This window comes from Actinia tenebrosa, unplaced genomic scaffold (genome assembly GCF_029948245.1).
Source record: "Actinia tenebrosa isolate PJP-AT-01 unplaced genomic scaffold, QUT_ActTen_1.0 PGA_scaffold0__85_contigs__length_37466705, whole genome shotgun sequence".
Classification (NCBI taxonomy): domain Eukaryota; kingdom Metazoa; phylum Cnidaria; class Anthozoa; order Actiniaria; family Actiniidae; genus Actinia; species Actinia tenebrosa.
In genome coordinates, this window is record NW_028292569.1 from 28,672,388 (window position 1) to 28,694,770 (window position 22,383).

The following is a 22,383-nucleotide window of genomic DNA, read 5'->3' on the forward strand; positions in this document are numbered from 1 at the left end:
GCCTTAGTGCTATGTCGGAAAAGGATTTAATATGAAGTTATTATTCAAAATATGAATCTTTGAATTTCATGGACCACGAAATTCATCTGTGACCGAGGTGCATCTCGGTAAGTGGCAATGGCAAAGGGGATATGACATCTTTTTCGCTTGCTGATAACGAAAAGTGATAGGGAACCTTAAGGACGTTCGCAGGGACATGAAGTTGCAATCAGAGATTTTTAAACATGGCATAAACATACCCCAACATATACTTGTTCAAAGAATGAAATAAAAAAGGGGGTCACCGAATTCGTTTTTGCTTTTTGCTTTGCTAAATGCTGAGGAAATATGGTATTCATCGAGGGAAAAACGCGCGCTATAGAGTAACCTGAGGGATCAAAAAACGCTTCGAAAAATATCAAAACAACATCAAAGAAATGCAGGAAAAAGATTCATGGCCATTAAATATGACTTTTTACCATATAATTATCCATAAAATACCTACATTTCTCCTTTTCGAAAAACTGATATTTTCACATGTGAAAATAACATGTCATTTTCACATGTGAAAATATCGTTACCATGTGTATTTAAGCTATTAGTTTATAAATAAAAACTTTTTATGATAACAAAAAGCTTATTAAGCTGATTTTGTGGATAATTATATAATAAACAGAATATTACATGGGCGCTTAGAGATACGAAATTTATCTTCCCGTGTTGAAAATCTCTCACTCGTGAAAGATCTTCTCAACACTCGAAGATAAATTTCGTATCTCCGCGCGCCCATGTAATATCCCGGCTCTATTTTTAACATTTCTGATTTAAAAACATGTGAGTAAGAGTTAGTAATAAGGATTTATGAAGCTATTTTAGTTTCTTGGTGCACACAACACAAATGTCAACTGACGTACTGATGCCGAGCGTCCCGGTCAAAACACCCCATGATGCAATGCATTATTTGCTACAAGGCTCTTTTAGGTGGAGGGGAGGGAGGAAATAAGAAAACAACGGCTAAAAACAGCTTAAAACCACCCAAGAAAAAGTTAAAAAGCATTAAGCATTTGCTGGCCCTAAACTGTGGAATGACCTCCCACTTCAAATTAGGAAAAGTTCTTCAATCCAATTATTTAAAAAAGAACTGAAAACTCATTTGTTCAAGAACTTTGTCTCCTCTGGTTCAAAGTGAACATCAATGAACTATGACATTTCATTAATATTGTAACATACGTCTGGTATTTATTTTATTTCTTATTGTGAAGCGCCATGAATTTTGATATGTGCGCTATATGAGTTCCATTATTATTATCATTATTATTATTATTATTATTATTATTATTATAAGAACACAAGAGATCAAGGTAAGTTCAATTTTTTAATTTTAGAATTTTACCATTTTTTCATCATAAGACAGCACAGGTACATTGCTTAGGCTGCCTTTGTCCCCGTGAACAGAAAATCTGGAAAATAATATACTACTATGATAGTTTTGATCTGTTACGCGACTACAGTAATAATTAAACACATGGCTCAGTGCGTGTCAGGTCAAAGGCGCATGTCAGCGTCAAACGCATGCTGTCTTCAGAGTACAGTGTTTATTACAATCACGTTTCAAGGACGTTTTTCCGAAATCTCGATTTTCAAGAAAAAAAATGGTACTCACGTTTCACTGTTCACCCAAATCAAATTTTACGAAATTTCAGCTTTTACGATCCTGCGTTTTCGCTTAAGCACCATCGCACCTCGTTCTTCTTTCTCCTCCAAGAGGTAAAAATGATGATTTAATTTTGTAATGATTATTAATTTAGTACTAAAAAAAGGTATTTTCAATCAGGCTATATATGTACACCTAATTGAAAAAGCGTAGTCAGGTTCGAGAAGGTCATATCATCGAGGCTTAGACCGAAAAGGATTTTGGGTACTCCGAAATGTGTATCATATTTGCATTTAAACATGTACAAATGCACAGTAGAGCAAAGTCGGTAGACCTAGATTAACAACATGCCAAAGCCATGATGCATAATGTGCACAGGAAGGGAAAACTGCAATACGCATGAAATTAGCATAATTGTTTGTCTTTCCATGCTCCCCTTCGGTCTTAGCTTTGATGATATAACCTTTTTTTGAACCCGACGTTTTTTTAATTAGGTGTATTCGAGTCCCACAACTGTGTGAAAATGCTTTACCACTCAGCAGCGAGGAACCCACATACTAGAAATCACGCACTTAGTTTTTCATCGTCCATGCAATCGTTAATAAATTCTTGCTTTAGTAACGTATTTGTTTGAATTCTTTTTGTTCAATCACAGTGTTGGAGAAATGACATGCATTGATATATAAAGGTCATGCATACGCCAAATGGTCACCATTAAAGTCCACCTTGATACAAATCCTATATCTTAGGGATTGATATAGTAAATATGGTATATGGTATATATATATGTGGTATATTTGGTCATTTTTTTTTTGAGATTTAATTCCAAGATATTTGCTTACTTCTCCAAAGCCGCTTTACCCCAGGGAAAATCAGAGGGCTTTCCTTTCTTTATCCTTTTCTTTGCCTCCTTATTTCTTCTCTTCCTAAAGAATTTTTGCAACCTCTTAATCATCCTCTTAATGTCCATGTCAATCATTTCAGACTCATACGTGCAGCACTTCTCGTAAAACGCCTTAAATCTCTTGCACTTTTTCAACAATCGGACTTTGACGACAGGTCTTCCAGAGTCAATCCAGAGTTTCGTCTTCAGTTTATGAAAATGCCGAAAATCAGGCTTGATGGTAACCAGGCTTGGTGCATACGTGCAGGAGTCACCTATCTTGGCCATTTTTCTTCCAAGTAAACAGCATTTTTCTTTTCGAGTGATTTTTCTTCGGCTTGGTTGGTTGACTTGGTTCTTGGTGCTGTCACAGACTGTTGATGAGGGGCTGCATGTTTTCGATAAGCCTATCATTTGAATGAATGAATGAGCTGTAGTTAGAACTGATTAATAAAGTTGTGCAGGCCAGTAGTTTAGGAAATATGAGAAATCTTGGCTATTGAACTGCTTCATCTTAATATGGTTGATGATGGTGATGAATAATGTTGACGATGATCATGGATATGATGATGATACGATACGTTCTTGGATGATGATGATATCATCATGACAATCGTTGTGAGGATGCTGATGATCATAATGATTGTAATGATAAAGCTGATGCATAACCCATAATGATGATGATGATGCTAATGATGATGATGATGCTAATGACGATGCATAATCCATGATGGTAATAGTGATGATGATGATGCTAATGATTATGCATAATCCATGATGGCAATAAGTGATGATGATGATGATGCTAATGATTATGCATAATCCATGATGGCAATAGTGATGATGATGATGATGCTAATGATGATGATGATGCTAATGATGATGATGATGTTAATGATTATGCATAATCCATGATGGCAATAAGTGATGATGATGATGATGTTAATGATTATGCATAATCCATGATGGCAATAGTGATGATGATGATGATGCTAATGATGATGATGATGCTAATGATGATGATGATGCTAATGATGATGATGATGCTAATGATGATGATGCTAATGATTATGCATAATCCATGATGGCAATAAGTGATGATGATGATGATGCTAATGATTATGCATAATCCATGATGGCAATAGTGATGATGTTGATGATGCTAATGATTATGCATAATCCATGATGGCAATAGTGATGATGTTGATGATGCTAATGATGATGATGATGCTAATGATGATGATGATGCTAATGATGATGATTCTAATGATGCTGTAAAATCCATGATGGTGATAGTGGTGATGCTAATGATGATGTATAATCCATGATGGTGATAACTAGAATAGCATCAACATTTTCTGATAACATAACGAGATCGCCAACATCACAGCCATAAATATCTTGATATTTTGCAGCCGCACTCTTGATAACACTCCACTCAAGTAATGTCAAAATGATCGCTCACTAGCTTGCAAGTGCCTTATAATTTCCTTTACGTCATTCCTAACCTGTAGGCCAGATGTGTAGCACGTTAAACGATACGATGATTGAAAGCAAACATGCCTACTCACGTATGATCACCCCACTCCACAACACTTTCTCTCTTTGCAGAAAAAATTCTTAAAAACCTGATACACCGCGAGTCGCAAAAGAGCATAGAACACTGCATTTACAAGTTTAATTCATGTTTTGTGAAATACAAAGAATTAAAATTCTATACCTTGTTTTTTGTAGTGCGTCTGCGTCACGACTCTGGCGATCAAAAAGCTCGACAAAAACAACAGGAAGAGAGCTACAAAGTTCCTCATTCTGCGGTTTTGGTCGCAATTTTTAAACCACAACACTCTAATGACACTCCAAGTTGATGGACTTTGAGATTCGCGTAATAGGTGCAGTGTGTAAACTGCGCTTAGCTGCAAGCAAACAACACTGAGTGCTTTTGGAAAGTCTCCAAGACTAAATATGGACGTGAATCTAGGGAATAGAAGGAGGAGGGTTTATCTTACAGGAATTGTTTATTATATAAGAGTAGGGAGATCCCCTTTTAGTGTCAACAGAAGAGTCTGATGAGCTATTTTTCTCCGAGCATCAATCAACGAGGTCAAAAGGCTACGAGGAAGGGCTTAACACTTAAGGTGAGAAAAAAAGGCTCAGAGATGTAATCAACAACTTAAGAGTACAAGATTTGATTGGTTGAGTTGAATTCAACAACGGAAATGAGAAGTTTATAGATCGAATATTTTTTGGTAATTTTATTTGCCCTATGTTACGTACGTTTAAATCAGTGTGCCAGTTGATCATAGACTAAGTTGTTTTCGAGTTATGTATGAACAGAGCTATTAACAAACGAAAGAGAAAGAAAGGAAGGAAGGAAGGAAGGGAGGAAGGAAGGAAGGAAGGGAGGAAGAGATTTTTACTGATTTTCACCTCTTTGATATGGTAGACGTTGCAATTTTTCGCTGCAACGAAAATGTGAAATTGCGTTGCCAGCGCGAAAAAAAATTGCAGCGTGTATCGGCAGCTGATCGAAATTAGTCTGGAATGCATATGTTTGTAGAAACCCCTAGGTTGAACTGAAAACGTTACAAAAACATGTTGAGTAAATGAGCACAGCTTGAATGATCTTTTGGAATCCCATCTAGCCAGAAATTATTTCAAGTGTCCCGTTCAGTTTTCGTTCTAGCACATTCTAACTGCAGTCAAAACAAGGTATTTACTTTAAATCGTACGAGAATCTCGTGGCTGTCATACGACGGTGGTTCAATAATCTTTTCTGTGGATTTAGAGGAATATGCTGCTCCTCGGAAGGGTGGGTTGGGGTGCGTATTACTCGAACGAAGGAGCAAGGGAGGCGAGGCAAGGCTAACGATACTAAATGAAAGCGTTACTTTTGTATACATGTTACATTTCCACACATCAAGGTCACTAATCATCCCGCCTCCCCTCATCATCTGTTTGCGCCCTTCTAGCATGTTCGAAAGCCCTTCGAAAGGCGGATAGAGATCGAATTATGCATGAATAGTCTAACAGAATCAATCTAGTCTCCACATTAAGGCATGCCTGAGCTTCATGCAAATCGTTTCTCGCTGAATCTTTTCGACAAGGCGGTTATTATATTACATTCGACTTTCGGTACGGTTACGAAGTTTCTCAGACACAAGGTGTCTAAACGCAGTCCCATCTATAGTGCTCATGACCGCTTGTCGTCATTAGAGTGATTTTACTTGGCCCGTGACTAAACAAAGTAAAAAAACCAAACATAGTATTGACTAACACTAAAAAAAGGAAACAATGAAATTTGAGTCTACAACTATGTATTACGTTAACTATGTTTTCGGAAGCCGGAAAATCACCGAGTTTGTTCAGTATGTACGTGTTGCCTTCTCGTGCAGGACTTCTCAATTCAAATGCAATTACCCCGTACGTGCTACCAGCGGGTTAAACGGTAGAGCATCGATCAAAATATCGAATTTCAGACTTCTGCCTTTAGGGGCACTTCTATCATGCAACCTATGCAAATGACGGTGGGGCAGAGGTGGAGGTATTTTTAGTTTCATTCAGTTTATTTTGGGGAGGAAATGCGATTTTTTCAATAGAAAACCTACTTTGTTAATTTGAAGAAGAGTTGAAGACATTTATTTACAGTAAGTGACTGTGAAATACTATTGGGGTTATTGAGCATAAGGGGTGGGGTAGTAATGAGATTCATGAGATTCATTCAGCTGATTGATACCAAGCAATAGAATACTCTCTGGTTGATAGCACATGACGGGCAGTGTTTGCCTGTACCAAGCAATAGGATACTATTTTGTTGAAGAGCCAAAGTAAAAGTTGTGAATATTTAATTAAGCCATCCAATCGTACAACATACGAAAAGACCACAATACAAGCCCTTTACAATAATATGGTCAAGTTATCCTCATGCCTTAGCAACTGGTGGGCAGTGTATATTAGAATTTCTGCACGGCAAGACAGGAGTATATTATAAACAAATCAAGTTAAAACAAGTCGCTGATTGGTGGAACGTTGGTGACATCTCCTGCTGCTGACAAAGTAGGTTTACCACTGAACAGGCGTTTGCCAGCCTATAAGGAAGGATTAAACAATGTTAACCAAAATGTAATAGGCCCTTTTAGCTTGGACGTAATGTTTCCGCCTATCAGACCACAAGTTACCCTCTTGAGAATAAGATTCTTTGTTTGAGTTGTATCCATATTCATGTGTCTTCTTATGCGCAACCGTTAAACAAAGAAATGATACTCAAGGGAATGACATGTGGTCTGAAATGGGAAAACATTAAGCCCAAGGCAGAAAGATCTATAATAGTCACTTTTATGAAGCTTGGGTGAACATGTCATTCTCTTGAGAATAAGATTCTTTGCTTGAGTCGTATCCATATTCACCATTTTCCATACATCGGTTCACTGGTCAAACACGATGCATTCAGTTGAGGTTGCAAGATTCGAATTTGAATAATCCTTTGAAAGTACCTTGGCGTCTCGCTTGAGCGCTTTTTGTTTGACCAGTGAACCAATGTATGGAAAATGGTGAATGCACAACCACTAAGCAAAGAAATGATACTCTAGGGAATGAATATGTGGTCTGAACTGTGAACAACCATTAAACAAAGAAATGATACTCAAGGGAATGAACGCATGGTCTGAACTGCGAAAACGTTTCGCTCAGCTAAAAAAAGAGTAATTCTCGATTCCCGTATGTCAAAGTTTTAGTGTTATTGTTGGAGATTGTTTAGAGTTCATTACTTACCGCAAGAACTTCATTCTTTGATACTGAATCAACAGCTTCTGCAACTTCGCGGACAGAAGTATATGAGCCTTTCATTAATACCTAGAAATGATAGACAAAAAAACAGCGGTAAAGTGATTATCCCTTTTTGACATCTTAGTAGTGTAATGCTCTTTAACAACAAATGCCTATCGTTCAGACAAAACAAACAAACAAACACAGAAATACAGAGATACAAACAGGAAAAAGAGATAACCAAATGTTTTAACAGATATATAAAGGGATAGAACGATAGAAAACAAACAAACATTTACGGAAATATTAATACACACACACACACACACACACACACACACACACACACACACACACACACACACACACACACACACACACACACACACACACACACACACACACACACAAAACAACAACAACAACAAACAAAGACGGAGATCATAACACATAAAACAAACAAACATAGAAAGAGATGAAAAAAAAGAACAAACAGACAGACAGAAAAAGGGATTAAAAAGACGAAGTCAAAAGGACTAAACGGAGAAACACCAAGGAAAACCACTAAATGAACAAACAGACAAATAATCAAACAAAAAAAAAAAAACAAAACAAAACAAAAAACCAAACAAACAAACAAAAACAAAAGAACAAAAAAAACAAACAAAAAAAACCAACAAAATGAACAAAAACAAAAAACAAACAAACAAAACAACGACAACAAAAAAAGAACCCACAAAAATAAAACAGAAAATAGAATAAAAATAAAAACGCACACCCAAAAAAAACTATAGAAACAAGCAAACAGACGAATAAAACGGAAAATAATATTTTCCCGCGGCTGTCCTAAAGTGAATGCAAGAAAACTAAAAAGCATGAGGGTAATATTAGGGTGGCCCTCAATCAGATTTATGACTGGCCGAGCATAGCCATGTTTATAGCAAGGCATGGAAAAATGGCTGTCTTGTTGTGGGAATATTTATTGCTCGCGATAGGAATGAACTGTAATGGGATTTATTGGTTATCAAAGGCTCTTACTTGTGCACCAATGTCTTCAAAAGTGGTCTGATTGCTTTCACATCCCATCAATAGGTTAGCCTTGAACTGGTTCCTGTAATTTATAATGATAATAGGACTGAGTGAAGTCTAATTCAGATTGTAATCATACAGAAAATTAGCAGAAAATTAATGAGTAAGGCTGCGTTCATAATGTATGGCAAGGGGGGGGGGGGGGATGGGGGGGCAGGTGAAAATTTGAAATGTCCAGAATAATTCTTAACACCCCCCCTTAAAGTCATGCAAAAAAACGATCCCCCCTAAGCAAGGCTTGTAGCTTCTTCCAACAAATGCATCCCCCCATTTTTCTGATAAAAATTTTCCCATATCCCCCTCCTTCCTACCAAAATTTTCCCAATCCCCCCTCAATTTCACCTGCCCCCCCCCTCTGCCATACATTATGAACGCAGCCTAACAGACGAGTATAGAGCAGTTATACGGCAGCCACGTTGTGAAACGATGCCATCTCTGGCCTTACAGGGGATTGCATTTTCAGAAAAAATATGTCGTAAATATCTATCTTCTTACTATTATCTTACTTTTCGTTTTCTTTCTATTTTGTACTCCGTAAATCATTGTAAAATATAATTATCATTGTGATCTCCCTATATGAGCCGTTATTGCTCTTAGAGCAAACAATTAGAAAACATATGGTTAAATAAAAGAATAAAAAATGCAAGGAAAGTTAACTAGACCATAATATGTACCTTTATATATAAAAAAACGTGAAAGGTACATTTATATTGACTTACTTTGCTCTTGTAAGATCTGCGTCACTCACATCTCCTTTAGCTACCTTAAGACATTCAGCCACAACAGCCTTCATTACCTGTAGCAAGACAAGACAAGCGATATAATTATTAATATGCAAAAAATATGCATTGTACACATATTTTCTCTCCCTTTTTGTAATCTGAAACATTGCTTACAGCGTTAGTAAATATTCCAGATACCAAAAATATTGATGGAACCCTTTAGAACACCACCATCTGTCTCTATACTATACACTCAATATCCAGGATTTTACCTTGCCGGCACTACTTGGTGTTGCTATGACGTACAGACCCATCAAACCACTGTCAGAGTAGCTCAGGTTCAAAGCTGAGGCCTGAAAAGACAAAGAAAAGGTATGAGACGTTGACTACATTTAATGAATGGAAGGAAGGAAGGAAGGAAGGAAGCAAGCAAGCAAACAAGCAAGGAAGGAAGGAAGGAAGGAAGGACGGAAGCAAGCAAGCAAACAAGCAAGGAAGGAAGGAAGGAAGGAAGGAAGGAAGGAAGGAAGGAAGGAAGCAAGCAAGCAAGGAAGGAAGGAAGGAAGGAAGGAAGCAAGGAAGGAAGCAAGGAAGCAAGGAAGGAAGGAAGGAGGGAAGGAAGGAACGAAGGAAGGAGGGAAGGAAGGAACGAAGGAAGGAAGCAAGAGCTAGATGTCAGGAGGTCAATCAATATTCATTTCATAATGAGGTGAAGGTTATAGATAATGAGTACATACGAAGAATGGTCCATCTGCAGCCTGACTGGCAGCTTTATTCAACCTTGAAGAAAAAAATAATCAAGTCAGCATAAATAGCAATAAAAAATAAAAAAATATTTACGCTAGAGTACAAACACTAAAAGTGTGCAACACTTTGCACTATTTAGCAGTAAATAGTGCTAATTAAATAGTGCTAATTAAACGATAGAAAACGATAGGATTAGCATAATTTAGCAGTATTTAGTGGTATTTATGTTTGTACTCTAGAAAGGCAGGTTTTATATACGTGGCTTGAGTAACAAGGCTGAGGGAGCACTCTTTAGATATAGTGATAGATATAACACGTTAATTATACCCTTAACAACATTGCCCCTGTTTCCTTTTGTGTGTGACCCACTTTGGAAATGCTGCAAACTATCGTTTAAACATTGACATACAAAGAAAGAATAATATATATATTGAATTAAGACAAGAACTCAAAAAATCTGGGTTCCAGATGGGAATTGAACCCACAAACTTCCACATTCTAGTTGAATGCTCTACCATTGAGTTACGGGGACTCTAATAGTGATCAAGGTTCTTAACATTGAGGTTATGAGATATATTGCCTTCAATAGTGTAGTCTGGTAATGCTAGATTACGAAAGTCATAACAATGAAGGAATGAACCTTACCTTGAAGTGGCTGTGTGACTGCCCCACTTTATAAAAGGAGTTGTCCCTAGTACTCTCTGGTGAATAATCGAAATGTATTAATATTTTTTTCATTTAAACATATTTAATCACATATTAACCCATTAACATATTAACATATTAGCGTAATTGGCGGCATCTTCTCAGGACTACATCCACCCGGATGATCATAATACTTCGATTAACATTCATTCACCTGGGTTCAGACCAATACAACATTTCAATTAGTTATTCGAGGTTGAGAAAAAAACTAGATTGAGTTAGAATTGCAGTGCATTGTAGGACTGTTTAAGGGGAAAAATACTTCAGTTTCGAGTTCTCTTTTGCTCAACCTTAGTCTCAGTTGTGCATTATAATATTAAGCTATTCAACTGAAACCTGTGGCATTTTAATCAACTTGTATTGTTCCGTAGTACATATATTCCTTACTATACAATGGACCTCATTGAAAAAAAGAACACAATTGAGGCTAAGACTGAGCAAAGGCGAACTCGAAATGGGAGTACTTAATGTTCCTTTTTCTCTTTCGGTAATTACCACCGTGTTTTATGACTAAAGACTTGTCTGCATGGGCTGGGCTTAGCCTCGCTTAAGAACAAATTTGCGAAAGTTAACTGTAATGTAAAGAATGTGCTACTTGAACAATACCAATGTTTTGAAATTCCACAGACTTTTAATGGTATCTGTAAATAGCTGAGTTATAAACAAGGCTAAACCTCTGCAAATGAGTCTGTAGTCTTCAAAATCAGGGGTATGCATCGAAGGCAAAACTGGTGTCAGTATTAGATGCCATATTGGAAATGTGTCCCCTAAACAGTCCTATAATACAATGCAAACTCAACCCAGTTTTTTTCTTAACTTGGAAAGTATAATAAAATTATTGCAGCCTGCTTGATTATTTGGATATTATTATCTATTAGACAAAGGATATCCTAAAATATATTCTTCTTAATTTGTATATTCCTACCTGTAGTATTCCAAATGCCAGCATATCCTTACTGTTCAAGCTAAACAGAGACATCAACAACATTACTGAACAATACCAAAGGTAATGGTAAAAGGGTAAATTTTACACCGTGAAAAGATGAAAATACCAAAGGTATGCAAATGAGTATACTGTACACCAGACAGGTCAAAAAGATTCAAGACTGAGGGGTGTTCTGAGCCTCACCAAAAAGGTTGGACATTGTTCTTGGATTCGAGAACAAAATTTACTGTACTGACTTTTGAACAAATTATTTACTTGTTTATCTGTTTCTCTAAATAGCAGTAAGAAAAGCTTCAATCAAGTTAGAAAAATGGTATTTTGCTTGTACTTATGAAGCTAACTCAACAAATGAAGTAAATAATAATTTGTTTAGCTTCAACTAATTAACATATATAAAACCTGGAAATGTTGCCCCCCCCCCCCTCTTGATTTGAGGTCTAACAATTGTTAACTGACCTTGCTCCTTCCGTAACCATGGCAGCATGGACCATTGGAAATGCTTTATGTACTGCAGCCTCTCCTATAAATATAGAACACTTATTACTTAGATAACAGTGGTGGTGATGATGATGGTAGAGTGCAGAGTATGTAGTAGTAAATAGTGCTAATTAAACAATAGAAAACAATAGGATTAGCATAATAGAGCAGTATTTAGTGGTATTTATGTTACAATCTTATAGTGTTTGTACTCTAGTGGTGGTGGTCATGGTCAACAACCATGAAAATTATCTTGGTGCAAAGCACTAATAGATCTTTTCTGAGATGCTCGAGCTCTGTCAAAGGATTTGATTTTATGTGAGCTATAGAAAAACACACACAAAACTTTAATGAAGGAACACTTTCAAGTTTCTTTGAGCTCGGGAGCATGCCTTTTTCAAAAAACATAGTCTACTGCAGATAAAACCTTCCCTTCAAGCGTTTTAGAAATTGCCTGTTCCTCTATGCTTTCCAAAGTTTTTTTTCCATGAGCACTGCTTGAAAATGCCTCATTTTCATGTCTACAACTGCGATATTTATGAAAGTGCTCATGCATCTACATCATCGATATATCATCATATTCTGACCTCCATAGTATTTGGCTTGTTCCTTAGCAGGAACATTTCCTTGTGGTAGTGAAGAGAATGCAGCTTTAGCTTGGTCAACAAATTGTTGGTGGTCAACACCTGACATAAGGAAACCAAGAAATAATTAGGAAAAAGAGTTTGTTAACAGTACCTGTATGTTGCAGATCTGACTACTATATGTACTCTTACTATAAAGGAAATTTTAATTTCAATTTTAATTCAATTTCTTTAAGTACTGTACTCTTAACTCCAACTTTGGGTATTGGAACCAATCAGAAGCCTAGATTGTATGAGAATGGTATTTTGACGTGGTAATTTTGATGTTATGTGTAAGCAACTAGTTAGCCATTGTCATTTTATTTGAGGGAATAAAAATATATGTTTAAAGGGGGACTAGCATGAAAATCATCCAAATTTAAATTGAGCTGAAACTTTACTGGAATAACTCTTAAAGATCTAATATTCACAGGTTCAAATTTTTTCCTGATATTCAGATGGCAAGTATTATATTTTAACGAATTTTTATAGGAGTCTGTGACATCATACACTTAATACTAAACATCGCTCCATACATTTCTTTGTAAATAGATTTGTGTTTTACTTTATTTCTATTAAGCCAAAAGGTCCGCTTAGGGACTTAACATACATAGCTTGTGGTTAGAATCATTTTATGGTATCTTTTCTCCAATACTGAGTAGAAAACTAGAAGATATTTTGATTACAAAATACAAAGAAATGTATGGAGCGATGTATAGTGTTGAGTGTATGACGTCGCAGACTGCTATAAAAATTCGTTAAAATATAATACTTCCCATTCGAATATCAGGAAAAAACATTAACCAGTGATTATTAGGCATTTAAAGGTTATTCCAGTAAAGTTTCTGCTGAATTAAAATTTGGATGATTTTCGCGTGATTTTCCCCCTTTTAAAAGGCTATCGTTTTCTGCTGATTTCTGATTGGCTCTACTACCCAAATTTGGGTTCATTATTCAGTAGTCACACTGTCTTTACTTTCTGTCATAATTGTGTTCAAAGTAAAATCGTTTTTAATTTACTCATAGTATGTGATGCATGTAGAACTAATTTTTTTTCTATATTTTAAATGAGTTTTTTTTGCTATCAAATCATAAAATGCATAATGTTGTGATAAAATAAACTATGTATTTTTTGTTCTTACCAACACCAACTAGTGCCACACCACTGCCAACAAAATGCTTCTGACTGTAATCTAAAAGCTGCAATTAAATATTGAATTTCATAACATTAGGGAATGTGGGCATAAGGTAAAGGGGATGGGGGGTTAAAAAAAGGGCAGGGGCTCCTTTGAATCCAGTTTATCCCTCCTTACTTTATGACCAGTCCCTTGGAATAGTACATGATAGTGTCATATACTATCTTTTGTACAGCTATCGTACATGGATCAAAAATTATTTTAGTTTAGGTGTGTGTAAAACCATGTGTCATTTCCTAGAGTAATATTTCTTTGTGTAAAACTTTGTACAGCTATCGTTAATAATCTTAGTTTAGGTGTGTGTAAATTATTTTTCAATAATCTTAGTTTAGGTGCGTGTAAGTTATTTTTCAATAATCTTAGTTTAGGTGTGTGTAAAACCATGTGTCATTCCCTTGAGTAATATTTCTTTGCATAAAACTTGCAAATGAGAAGACACATGGATGTTCAAGGCTGTAAATACTTAAATGCTAGTTATCAGACAAATGTCTGGTAAAAATGACCACTTGAGTGGTAAATGATTTGCCTTGCTGGACACTGGAGCAAACACATTTCATCACAATTAATTATTTTATGAAATGTTTGATATCACAAAAATAAAAAAAAAAGGTCTCTGGCCTGACAAAATGACCTGCTTATCAAAAATCATTTATTTAGTTTTGCAGCCTTAAAATATGGATCCAACTCAAACAAAGAATAACATGTGCTCTTGAATGGGAAACAATAATCCCAAGTCAAAAAGACTTTAAGACATAAATAAATTCAATATTACTGCAGTTTTTGATATTCTTTGAACTCAGACATTCCAATGGCTTGTTTTCTCAAGGTTGCATGCGCATCTAAATCTAAGGAATTTTGAAGGGCCACGATACTAGAACACGAGTATTATCATGCCTCGGAATTTTTTTAGATAAGAATAAGCCTTTTCATAATTTAAGAATCGATTCCACTGCGCATGCGATTTTATCCCGAATTTCTCACCTTCTTTTGTTTAATTAAGAACAAAAAAGGTTTAGACAAAAGAAGGTGAGAAATTCGGGATAAAATCGCATGCACAGTGGAATCGATTCTTAAACTATGAAAAGGCTTATTCATAAAATCGATTATTCTCCTCTTTATAAAACTGTCTTCTCAATTTACTGAATTTGCGTTTTTCAGTTTTGTAGCCCGTCAAGTTGGATGCGCACGCAACCTTGAGAAAACAGTCTATTGGCTTTTTTTACTGCTGCCAGTCAACACCATAAAATGTACTGACTAATTTATTTTGATTGATGGCAACAACAACAACATTTCATTGTGCAGCTTCCGAGTTCACAGAAGATTGAAACAGAGTAAGTTGTGATGTGACAAAAAAAAAAAAAGAGAGAGAGAGAGCTCCAACTGTGAACAACGAAAAAGTGTTGGTTGGTTATTCTTACTGTATTGGTTGTGATGTGGTTCACTCTGTGTGGGAGACAGTAGATTGAATTGCCAAGGGATTTTCTAGAATTAAATGAAATTAAAAAACTCAATAACTCATCTGCCATGCTCATAAAAAAAAAAAAAAAAAATCAGAGTTACCAAAGATTTTATGGACTTTTAGCAGTAAGTTCTAAAGGCGCACAAGGCATGAATACCCTTAAGCTTATTTCAAAAAATGGCCGGAGATCTAAAATCTGAGACAAAGTGGAATTGTCGGAACAAATTGTTTTCTAGTTAAATTATCAAAATACACTTAGCCAGACAACTCGTTAGTGCAGGTCATCGCTCAAAGTATGTTGATTTATAACTTGTTGTGAAATACTAAGACAATCACGAAACAATTATCAGTTTACAATCCACAATTCATTTTGGTCTCAGATTTCAGATCTCCGACCGACAAGGTTTTTTGAAATTGAAGGGTTGCAAGCATTCCCAAGAGAATCAAAAGACAAAAGCATGGCGATGATGATGTAGCTTGCAATTGAATTATAGGTGTGTGTTGAGAGTTATACCTGTAAGCAGCTCTGCTCAACTCTTCAAGGACACCTGCGGAACAAACAATGAATTAAGTATTAGTAAATAATAAACTCATTTCATGTAATACCCCAGTTCAAAATTCTCTGTTGCTCAGGTTAGCCTTGATTTTGTGTTAATTATTAAGGATGTTCCACTAAGGATTCATGAAATTCCAAGTATTTGTATTGTTGAAGTTGGGCATTCTTTACTTTACCATTGGTATTTGTGAATATTTTGGTGCTAATAGAAGTCTAACCCAGCAGCAGTAAGGGGGACTCGCGGTCACCATTCGGAATCGCCCGGGGATTACCTGCCCCCACGTAACGGCGCCGGCCGCGGGAATTATTCGAGCCAACTCTACGGACTTTTAGGCAAATATCCGATTTGTCCACTTTACCCGTACCAAACCCGTAGGCAGTAAGGGGGACTCGCGGTCAATGTCAAAGATTTACGGGTTTTACAGGCGGTTTAAGGAAGGCGCCGGCAGCGGGAATAAGCCGCGCGATAAGTCCTTACTGCTGCTGTGTTGGGAATCAAAGATAAGTGTTTATAAAAATGTACGATATATATACGATGCACGAATGTAAAAAGTTCACCAATGACTTCTGTATAATTTGTCTAAGACCCAAAGTTAACATACCCAAGCCCAAGGGTTTCTGGTGTTGTGGTAAGAAAATGCAAATAGAAGACGACACGTCAGCACAGTGTTACGAGTGTGGTAAGAATATTCGTAATGCCGTACCAAATGCTACCAGAGAGCAGTATTACGCCAATGGAGGTCGTAAGAAAACGCCATACAAAAGAATAAAATACTTCAGGGACTGGATGAGTCATATCCAAGGTTTACATCCGGTATATTTAGACAACGAAGTAAAGAAGAAAATCATAGACCACTTAGAAGAGCCAACCCCGCAAAGTCTACGGAAAACGCTGAAAAAATTAAAACTAGGGAAATATTACAAAGCTATTCCCTATCTTTTGTCTGAAATTACCGGTAAGTCTATTCCTGAGGTTTCTGATATGACAAAAGCCGAGTGGATGTTTTGTCGGCTGAATAAGGATATTCCTTATTACCCTGACGTAATTTACGAAATATTTTACAAAATAGACCCCAACCACCCCCTATTGGGATGGATTCCCAGGCGATGATTTTACACAAGTTTTTTCACATTTGTGTAATATTTTGTGAAAACGATGCAGGCTGTGTAATATTTTGTGAAAACGATGCAGGCTGCGTAATATTTTGTGTAATATTTTGTGAAACTAATTTGCATATGAACCTGACAGCCGGCGTTCGATATGTAAATAGAATCCTGTCACGATGTTTACTGAGCAAGCTTTCTTTGAAGCTCTTCTTTTGCCTCCTGGTAGATCTTTTTGCGAGATTCCTCGGAAAGATCTTTTACGACTGTTTTTTTATTCCTTATGTCCGTCTTTAATTTCTCGTATTTGTCTTCTTCGGCCAGAATAAGCGAGAATTCGACGTCGTCTATCTTTCTGTCACGCAAAGCCTTTGAGACAAGATCGGTAATTGTATTTACTTTAGCCCTTGACAGAGCTATTGTCGTGTCATGCTTGGATATCTTGCTTGACAACTGTTTCATAATACCCGTAGCAACAGCAGAAATAATACCACAGGCTGCCCAAACGCCGGCCAAAGGAACTCCAACGATTATTCCCGGTCCAGTAAGCGAAGTAGCAACGCCGGAGCCCGTTAACACAACAGATATGGATCCTGAAGTTATCGCAATCTTATGTAGCGTACTCCGGGCTCTGACGTACTTTTTTCGGACTTTTTCGTAGTGTTTTGTCTGCCCTTCCAAGTAAGCCAAGATTAAGTTCGCTTTATTCAGACGAAAGTTTTCAGCGTTTAGTTCGTTAGGTGTAGTATAGGGAACATCTGGGTACAACTTAGGTGCTGATGGTATAACATCCATTATATATACTAATGTACGACGCTTTTGGGAATAACATAGAGGAGCAGCCACATCACGACAACCGGGATTACTGGAATTGGAGAGCATTTAGGAAGATGTTTCCGCATGCAGACCCTAGTAAGTTCGAAAGAAGGCCCGATGGTATTTACTATAACGGCTCTAGGATGTACAGCAATGCGGACTTGGAGCCAAAGCATCCTAAGATTTTACAACCAAAACCCGAGCATAAAGAAAGGCAACCTAATTTTCCAGAGAATCTATTGCCGGCAACCCAGAATTACCCATTTTACGACAACAAAGGTGGAGCGAATGACTTTGCTAAGATGGTTACCTCCTTAGAAATCCCCGTGGGTCCTACGACTTTCAAGACAAAGGTCAGAGACATCTTTAGAGAAACTGCCATGAAACATACCTCAGGGAAAGAATCCAGAGAATGGTTATCAGGTCCCAACATGCGGTATTGGCCGCAGCAGTTAAACTTTGCCGTCTGGGCTGCTACTAAAGGATGCGGTATAGCCGCGGATATGTTCCATATTCCTTTCCTGCGATTTCATGTTGCTTTTACTATTCGTAGGATATTGTTTGAGTTAGGAGCGCCGCTTCCTAGTGACACTATCTTTAACCCGAAGGATAACAAATATGACAAAGTCGCATGGGAGCGATTAAGGAATGAGTTTAAGCTTACCAACCCCGATTTTCGTAACAAAGAGGGTACCGCCCATGGTTTAGGAGAGACTTACACCTATGCCTCCTACGTTGGTGCCAGCATAGAAAGGCCGGGCATGGGGTATCCCAGCTCCTACGAATTCTCGGACTTAGGAGGCAGCGGAACGAAGGGTAATTTAATTTACTACATAGAAAGCAAAGAAAAGTATCCTTGGGCGCCTTTCTTTGCCGCAAAGGGCATTGGACTGAAAAACCTAGCAAGGATTAATCGGAGCATCGAAGCCTTTGTTTACTGCATTCTAGGGGCCCAGGTTAGCACTCGCAGCCCCATCGTAGATGCCTCCGGTGCGTCACAGGAAACGCAACAAGTATTCCTTGTCCTCTTCGAAAGCGCTGTTATCGAGAATGAGATCTCTAAGTCGGTGCAGAGATATCAACTTGCAGTGCAGCAGTCTAAAGTGCGACTGGATTATGCCTTGAGTCCTGGTTGTTGGTTAATGCCAAGTAATTTGGTTATCAACGCCGATTCCGTCGTGGGATACAACAACAAGCTGCAGCGAGCAACCAAGGATATGAAGTTTGGGGTGAATGACGTGAACTCTGACACTCTTAGGAACATTCCCCATTTCGTGGAGAAGCCTAAGAAGGAGCACGTAGAAAAGCCCGCACCAAAGAACGTAAAGAAGAAGCCCAAAAAGAAGGTCCTGCCTGCGATACCTGAGGAATATGACCATAACTTATTAAAAGCCGGCCTAGCAGCTGCAAGCATTGGTCTGAGCTATTATATATGGCGATGAACAACCCCTACGTAGCTGGAGTAGATTGTGTCTATACGACTTACACAGGCGAGAAAAAATACACCCAGGCATCTTGGGTTGATGTCACGGGCATGTCCGTGAATTTGAACTACTCAGGAAAGAAATTGATCCTTTGTAGTATTTGCATGGGCGCGAGCAGTCACGCCAACGTCGGCTTTAGGTTCCTGGATGACAACGGCGTACTGCAGCCTATGCGTGTGAAGACAAACAACAGGGAACCTGTGCATTTCTCCGTAGAGCCGAACACCGACAGCGCTGAGAATTTATCGGTTTGGACTTTTCATATGGTCGCCGATTGCCATGGGAAGGTAAAGCTGCAAATGCGCGTAGATGACACCGGGAGCGTTTGCATAAATAGCATAGAAAATCAGAGAGATGAAAAATATAACCACGCAACCATTTGCACTCTTACGGTAATGAGTCTCTAGAAGCAAATTTATTTGCTGGTATATATGAACCCACATACTAAGGAGGATTCATTCCTTTATTTTCTGGAGGAAGATAGATACTTGCGTAATGCTAATTGGGTTGACACGGAATTGTGGGTGAAGGTTGGTGGGTTGGGATTGATTATGTGCACAATTTGTATTAGCGTAAGGGAGGAATATGGTATTGGATTTAGAGTAGTAGATGAGAATAACGATCCATTGTTACCATACAGAACACTGAAAAATACTAGACGGTCAGCTCATTTTTCATATGAACCGCCAAATAGTCTAGACGATATAGTACCAATAACCTTTCACATGGTAGCTAATTGTCAATACGCAAAGCTTCAGATCAATACTGACGCAACATCTAACGTTAATGTCGAAGTTAAGATAAACGCTGTTATTTCACAATCAGCTGCGCCAAGCGATTCTACTTTTAATCATAAGACCATTTCTACTATGACTGCCATACCGCTAGTTCCGCATTATCAAGGCGGTGCGAATACTATCTTTACTTATCCCCAGTCGAGAACACCCCGTGCACCCGACGACGATTATAAGCCGCCAGTAATACACAAGGATAAGATCAACCCCGCATCTTCTTCAAAAGGACCACGCCGATAGCGACGACCAAGATCCAAATGTTATTCCCCACGAACTTCAACAGTTCGCCGCCGGTCTTCAGTGTCAGGCTTAAAACGCTACCCAGCAGCCCAGGAAGACCGGCTGCCATCTTTTTTCCCAAGTCCGTCAGCCCATTGCCTAATTTCTTTACGCCCGCGCCCGTAGCCTTAAGCGTGGATAGGATGACTCCTACTACGGTACTAATAGCAACCGCAAATGCCAGTGGAACGCCATACTTCAAAAGGGCTCTTTTTACCTTTTCCTTGGTGGTAAGCCCGAGCTCTTTTTCCAGGTTGTCCTTTTGCGCCCGTAATTCCGCAAGGCGTATTTCAAGCGTATCTACTTCCTTTTGGGCTGCCTCCCTTTCCTCTTCGGGACGAGTTTGGTCCTCGATTACTTCTTGCTGCCGCTCTATTTGCCCCTCCAGGTCTTCGATAGCCTGATCTCTTTGCCGGATTTGCTCCTCCTTAGTATTGATTTCAGCCATTAACCGTCGCCGTTCCACTAAAGAGCCGGCTATGGTGGTTTGTAGGTTATCGGTATCGTCTTTAATTAGATCCAACTCCTGCAGGGCGAGGTTAAGAGCCCTTTGAGTTTGATTTCTTTCGCGTCGAATTTGGGTTCTTTGGTCTACCAGCTCCCTTATTTCTTGATTTTTAAATTCGACTTCCCTCCTATGCGCGTCGGCAAGCCGCTGGTTTTGCTTCATGTATTCCTCCTCCCTTTCTTCCAACGTTTCCCGCAGTGCTTCCACTGAGGCGCCAGAGCTTTGGGCTTCTCCTAAGTCCTCCCGTGCTTTGTCTAATTCGCGCAGGGCCTGATCCACCTGATTTCCTATTTCTTTTATTCTTTCATCTTGATGGGCGGACTTCTTTTCAGCATCGGCAAGTAGCTGACCTTGCTTTGCATATTCTACATCTTTTTCTCTTAACTCCCTTTGCAGATCCGCGGCACGTTTTTCCGCGTTGGTCCTTTCGGTTAAGTTGTGCAGCCTTTCTAACAGGCTTCTAGTAGCACGCTGAAAGCCTCTTAATCTCAAGACGTCACCCCTAACGTTGCCCTCCTCATCAAAGAGGTTTTGCGGTTTTGTCCAGCGGTCTTTGTCGGGAAATCTTAAGTCTTGGACGCTTATGAGGACTTTGTTTCCCTTTTCCGTGAGCTTTACGTCGTCAGCATCAAAGTTGTCGTAGCGCAGCTCTAGCTCCCGCGCTGCCCACTCTACGGTTTCCCGCGCGGCTGCTTCCGGCTCGCCCATGTTTTGAAGCTCTATGTGCTCACGCGGAAACGTGTACTCGCGTGCTTTGGGATGTCTTAGGGCCTTTGCAATCCTATCCCTTAGGGAATCGTCGACTTGTTGGGTGGGAAGCAGCGGTTCTTCATCACCGTCGTTAATGTCAGCCTGACCTTCCTCAGTGGTGGGATCAAAGTCGGGGTCTGTTCCTTCTACTTCCATTATATATGATAAGCTCAAAGTTAAATCCCAACGTATTACCTAAGCAGGTTGGCGGGCTGAAGGCAGAACGCACCTTTCATCGGGTCACCTTTACCCCCAGCAGCGCAAAGCCAGGGGAAACCTTGTACGTGGGCGTGCCCCGCCTAACGGATAACCTAGTCTTAGTACCCGGCACCTTGGCTTTAAGGTTCGACCTAGCGGTACAGTCAAGCCCCACAGATGAAAGGATTATCGTTAACAACGTGGGTCGCAACATCGTTTCTAAGATGCGCGTAAAGTTCGCCGGGGAATCCTTGCTGGACTTAAATAGGTACGATCTGTATACCACCTATAAGGATCTATGGTTGACAGCCTTTGACCGCGCGCAAAGGATAGAACAAGGAATTGGTAGTGTCATTCTACGTAAGGTCCGCACACCTACGAAAACGCAACCTACTGACGGCAGCGGAGAAACCGCAGTGGCAGACGCAAAGCGAATAAAGACCGCCTATGGTAGCAAGTATGTCATACCACTGGACTTTGAAGTGATTACGAATCACGGTGTGTATTACCCAAGACAGCTTGCCGAACTGCAGTTTGAAGTAACTTTAGCAGATGCTAATAACATCATTGGTGGGCTAAGCAGTGCACTTACCACGACAACCCCATACTCTATTACCAACTTAGAGCTGCAGTACGAAACGGTGTACAGCGAA

The 22,383-nt window shown here is 38.8% G+C and overlaps 2 protein-coding genes across 2 annotated transcripts in view; both read right to left on the reverse strand.

Annotated features, from left to right (window-relative positions):
* Window positions 1-1,341: 1,341 nt before the first annotated feature.
* On the reverse strand, window positions 1,342-4,462 carry LOC148914018 (uncharacterized). Its single transcript, XM_089039079.1, has 2 exons — window positions 4,237-4,462; window positions 1,342-2,923 (listed from the first exon to the last, which is right to left on the reverse strand). Exons 1-2 carry the CDS (start codon window positions 4,322-4,324, stop codon window positions 2,472-2,474), a joined length of 540 nt encoding a protein of 179 aa, XP_088895205.1. The 5' UTR covers window positions 4,325-4,462; the 3' UTR covers window positions 1,342-2,471.
* A 1,879-nt stretch (window positions 4,463-6,341) lies between these two features.
* LOC116297235 (cytochrome b-c1 complex subunit 2, mitochondrial) overlaps window positions 6,342-22,383 on the reverse strand; it is a 32,154-nt gene continuing 16,112 nt past the window's right edge. Inside the window, exons 8-20 of the mRNA XM_089039082.1 lie at window positions 15,756-15,789; window positions 15,201-15,264; window positions 13,729-13,786; window positions 12,551-12,649; window positions 11,943-12,006; window positions 11,466-11,505; window positions 10,481-10,536; window positions 9,826-9,868; window positions 9,361-9,441; window positions 9,086-9,162; window positions 8,316-8,388; window positions 7,284-7,364; window positions 6,342-6,601 (exon numbers count right to left, since the gene is read on the reverse strand). Coding sequence (XP_088895208.1) covers window positions 6,515-6,601; window positions 7,284-7,364; window positions 8,316-8,388; window positions 9,086-9,162; window positions 9,361-9,441; window positions 9,826-9,868; window positions 10,481-10,536; window positions 11,466-11,505; window positions 11,943-12,006; window positions 12,551-12,649; window positions 13,729-13,786; window positions 15,201-15,264; window positions 15,756-15,789 — 857 coding nt within the window. The 3' untranslated portion in view covers window positions 6,342-6,514. The remainder of the gene's footprint in view (window positions 6,602-7,283; window positions 7,365-8,315; window positions 8,389-9,085; window positions 9,163-9,360; window positions 9,442-9,825; window positions 9,869-10,480; window positions 10,537-11,465; window positions 11,506-11,942; window positions 12,007-12,550; window positions 12,650-13,728; window positions 13,787-15,200; window positions 15,265-15,755; window positions 15,790-22,383) is intronic.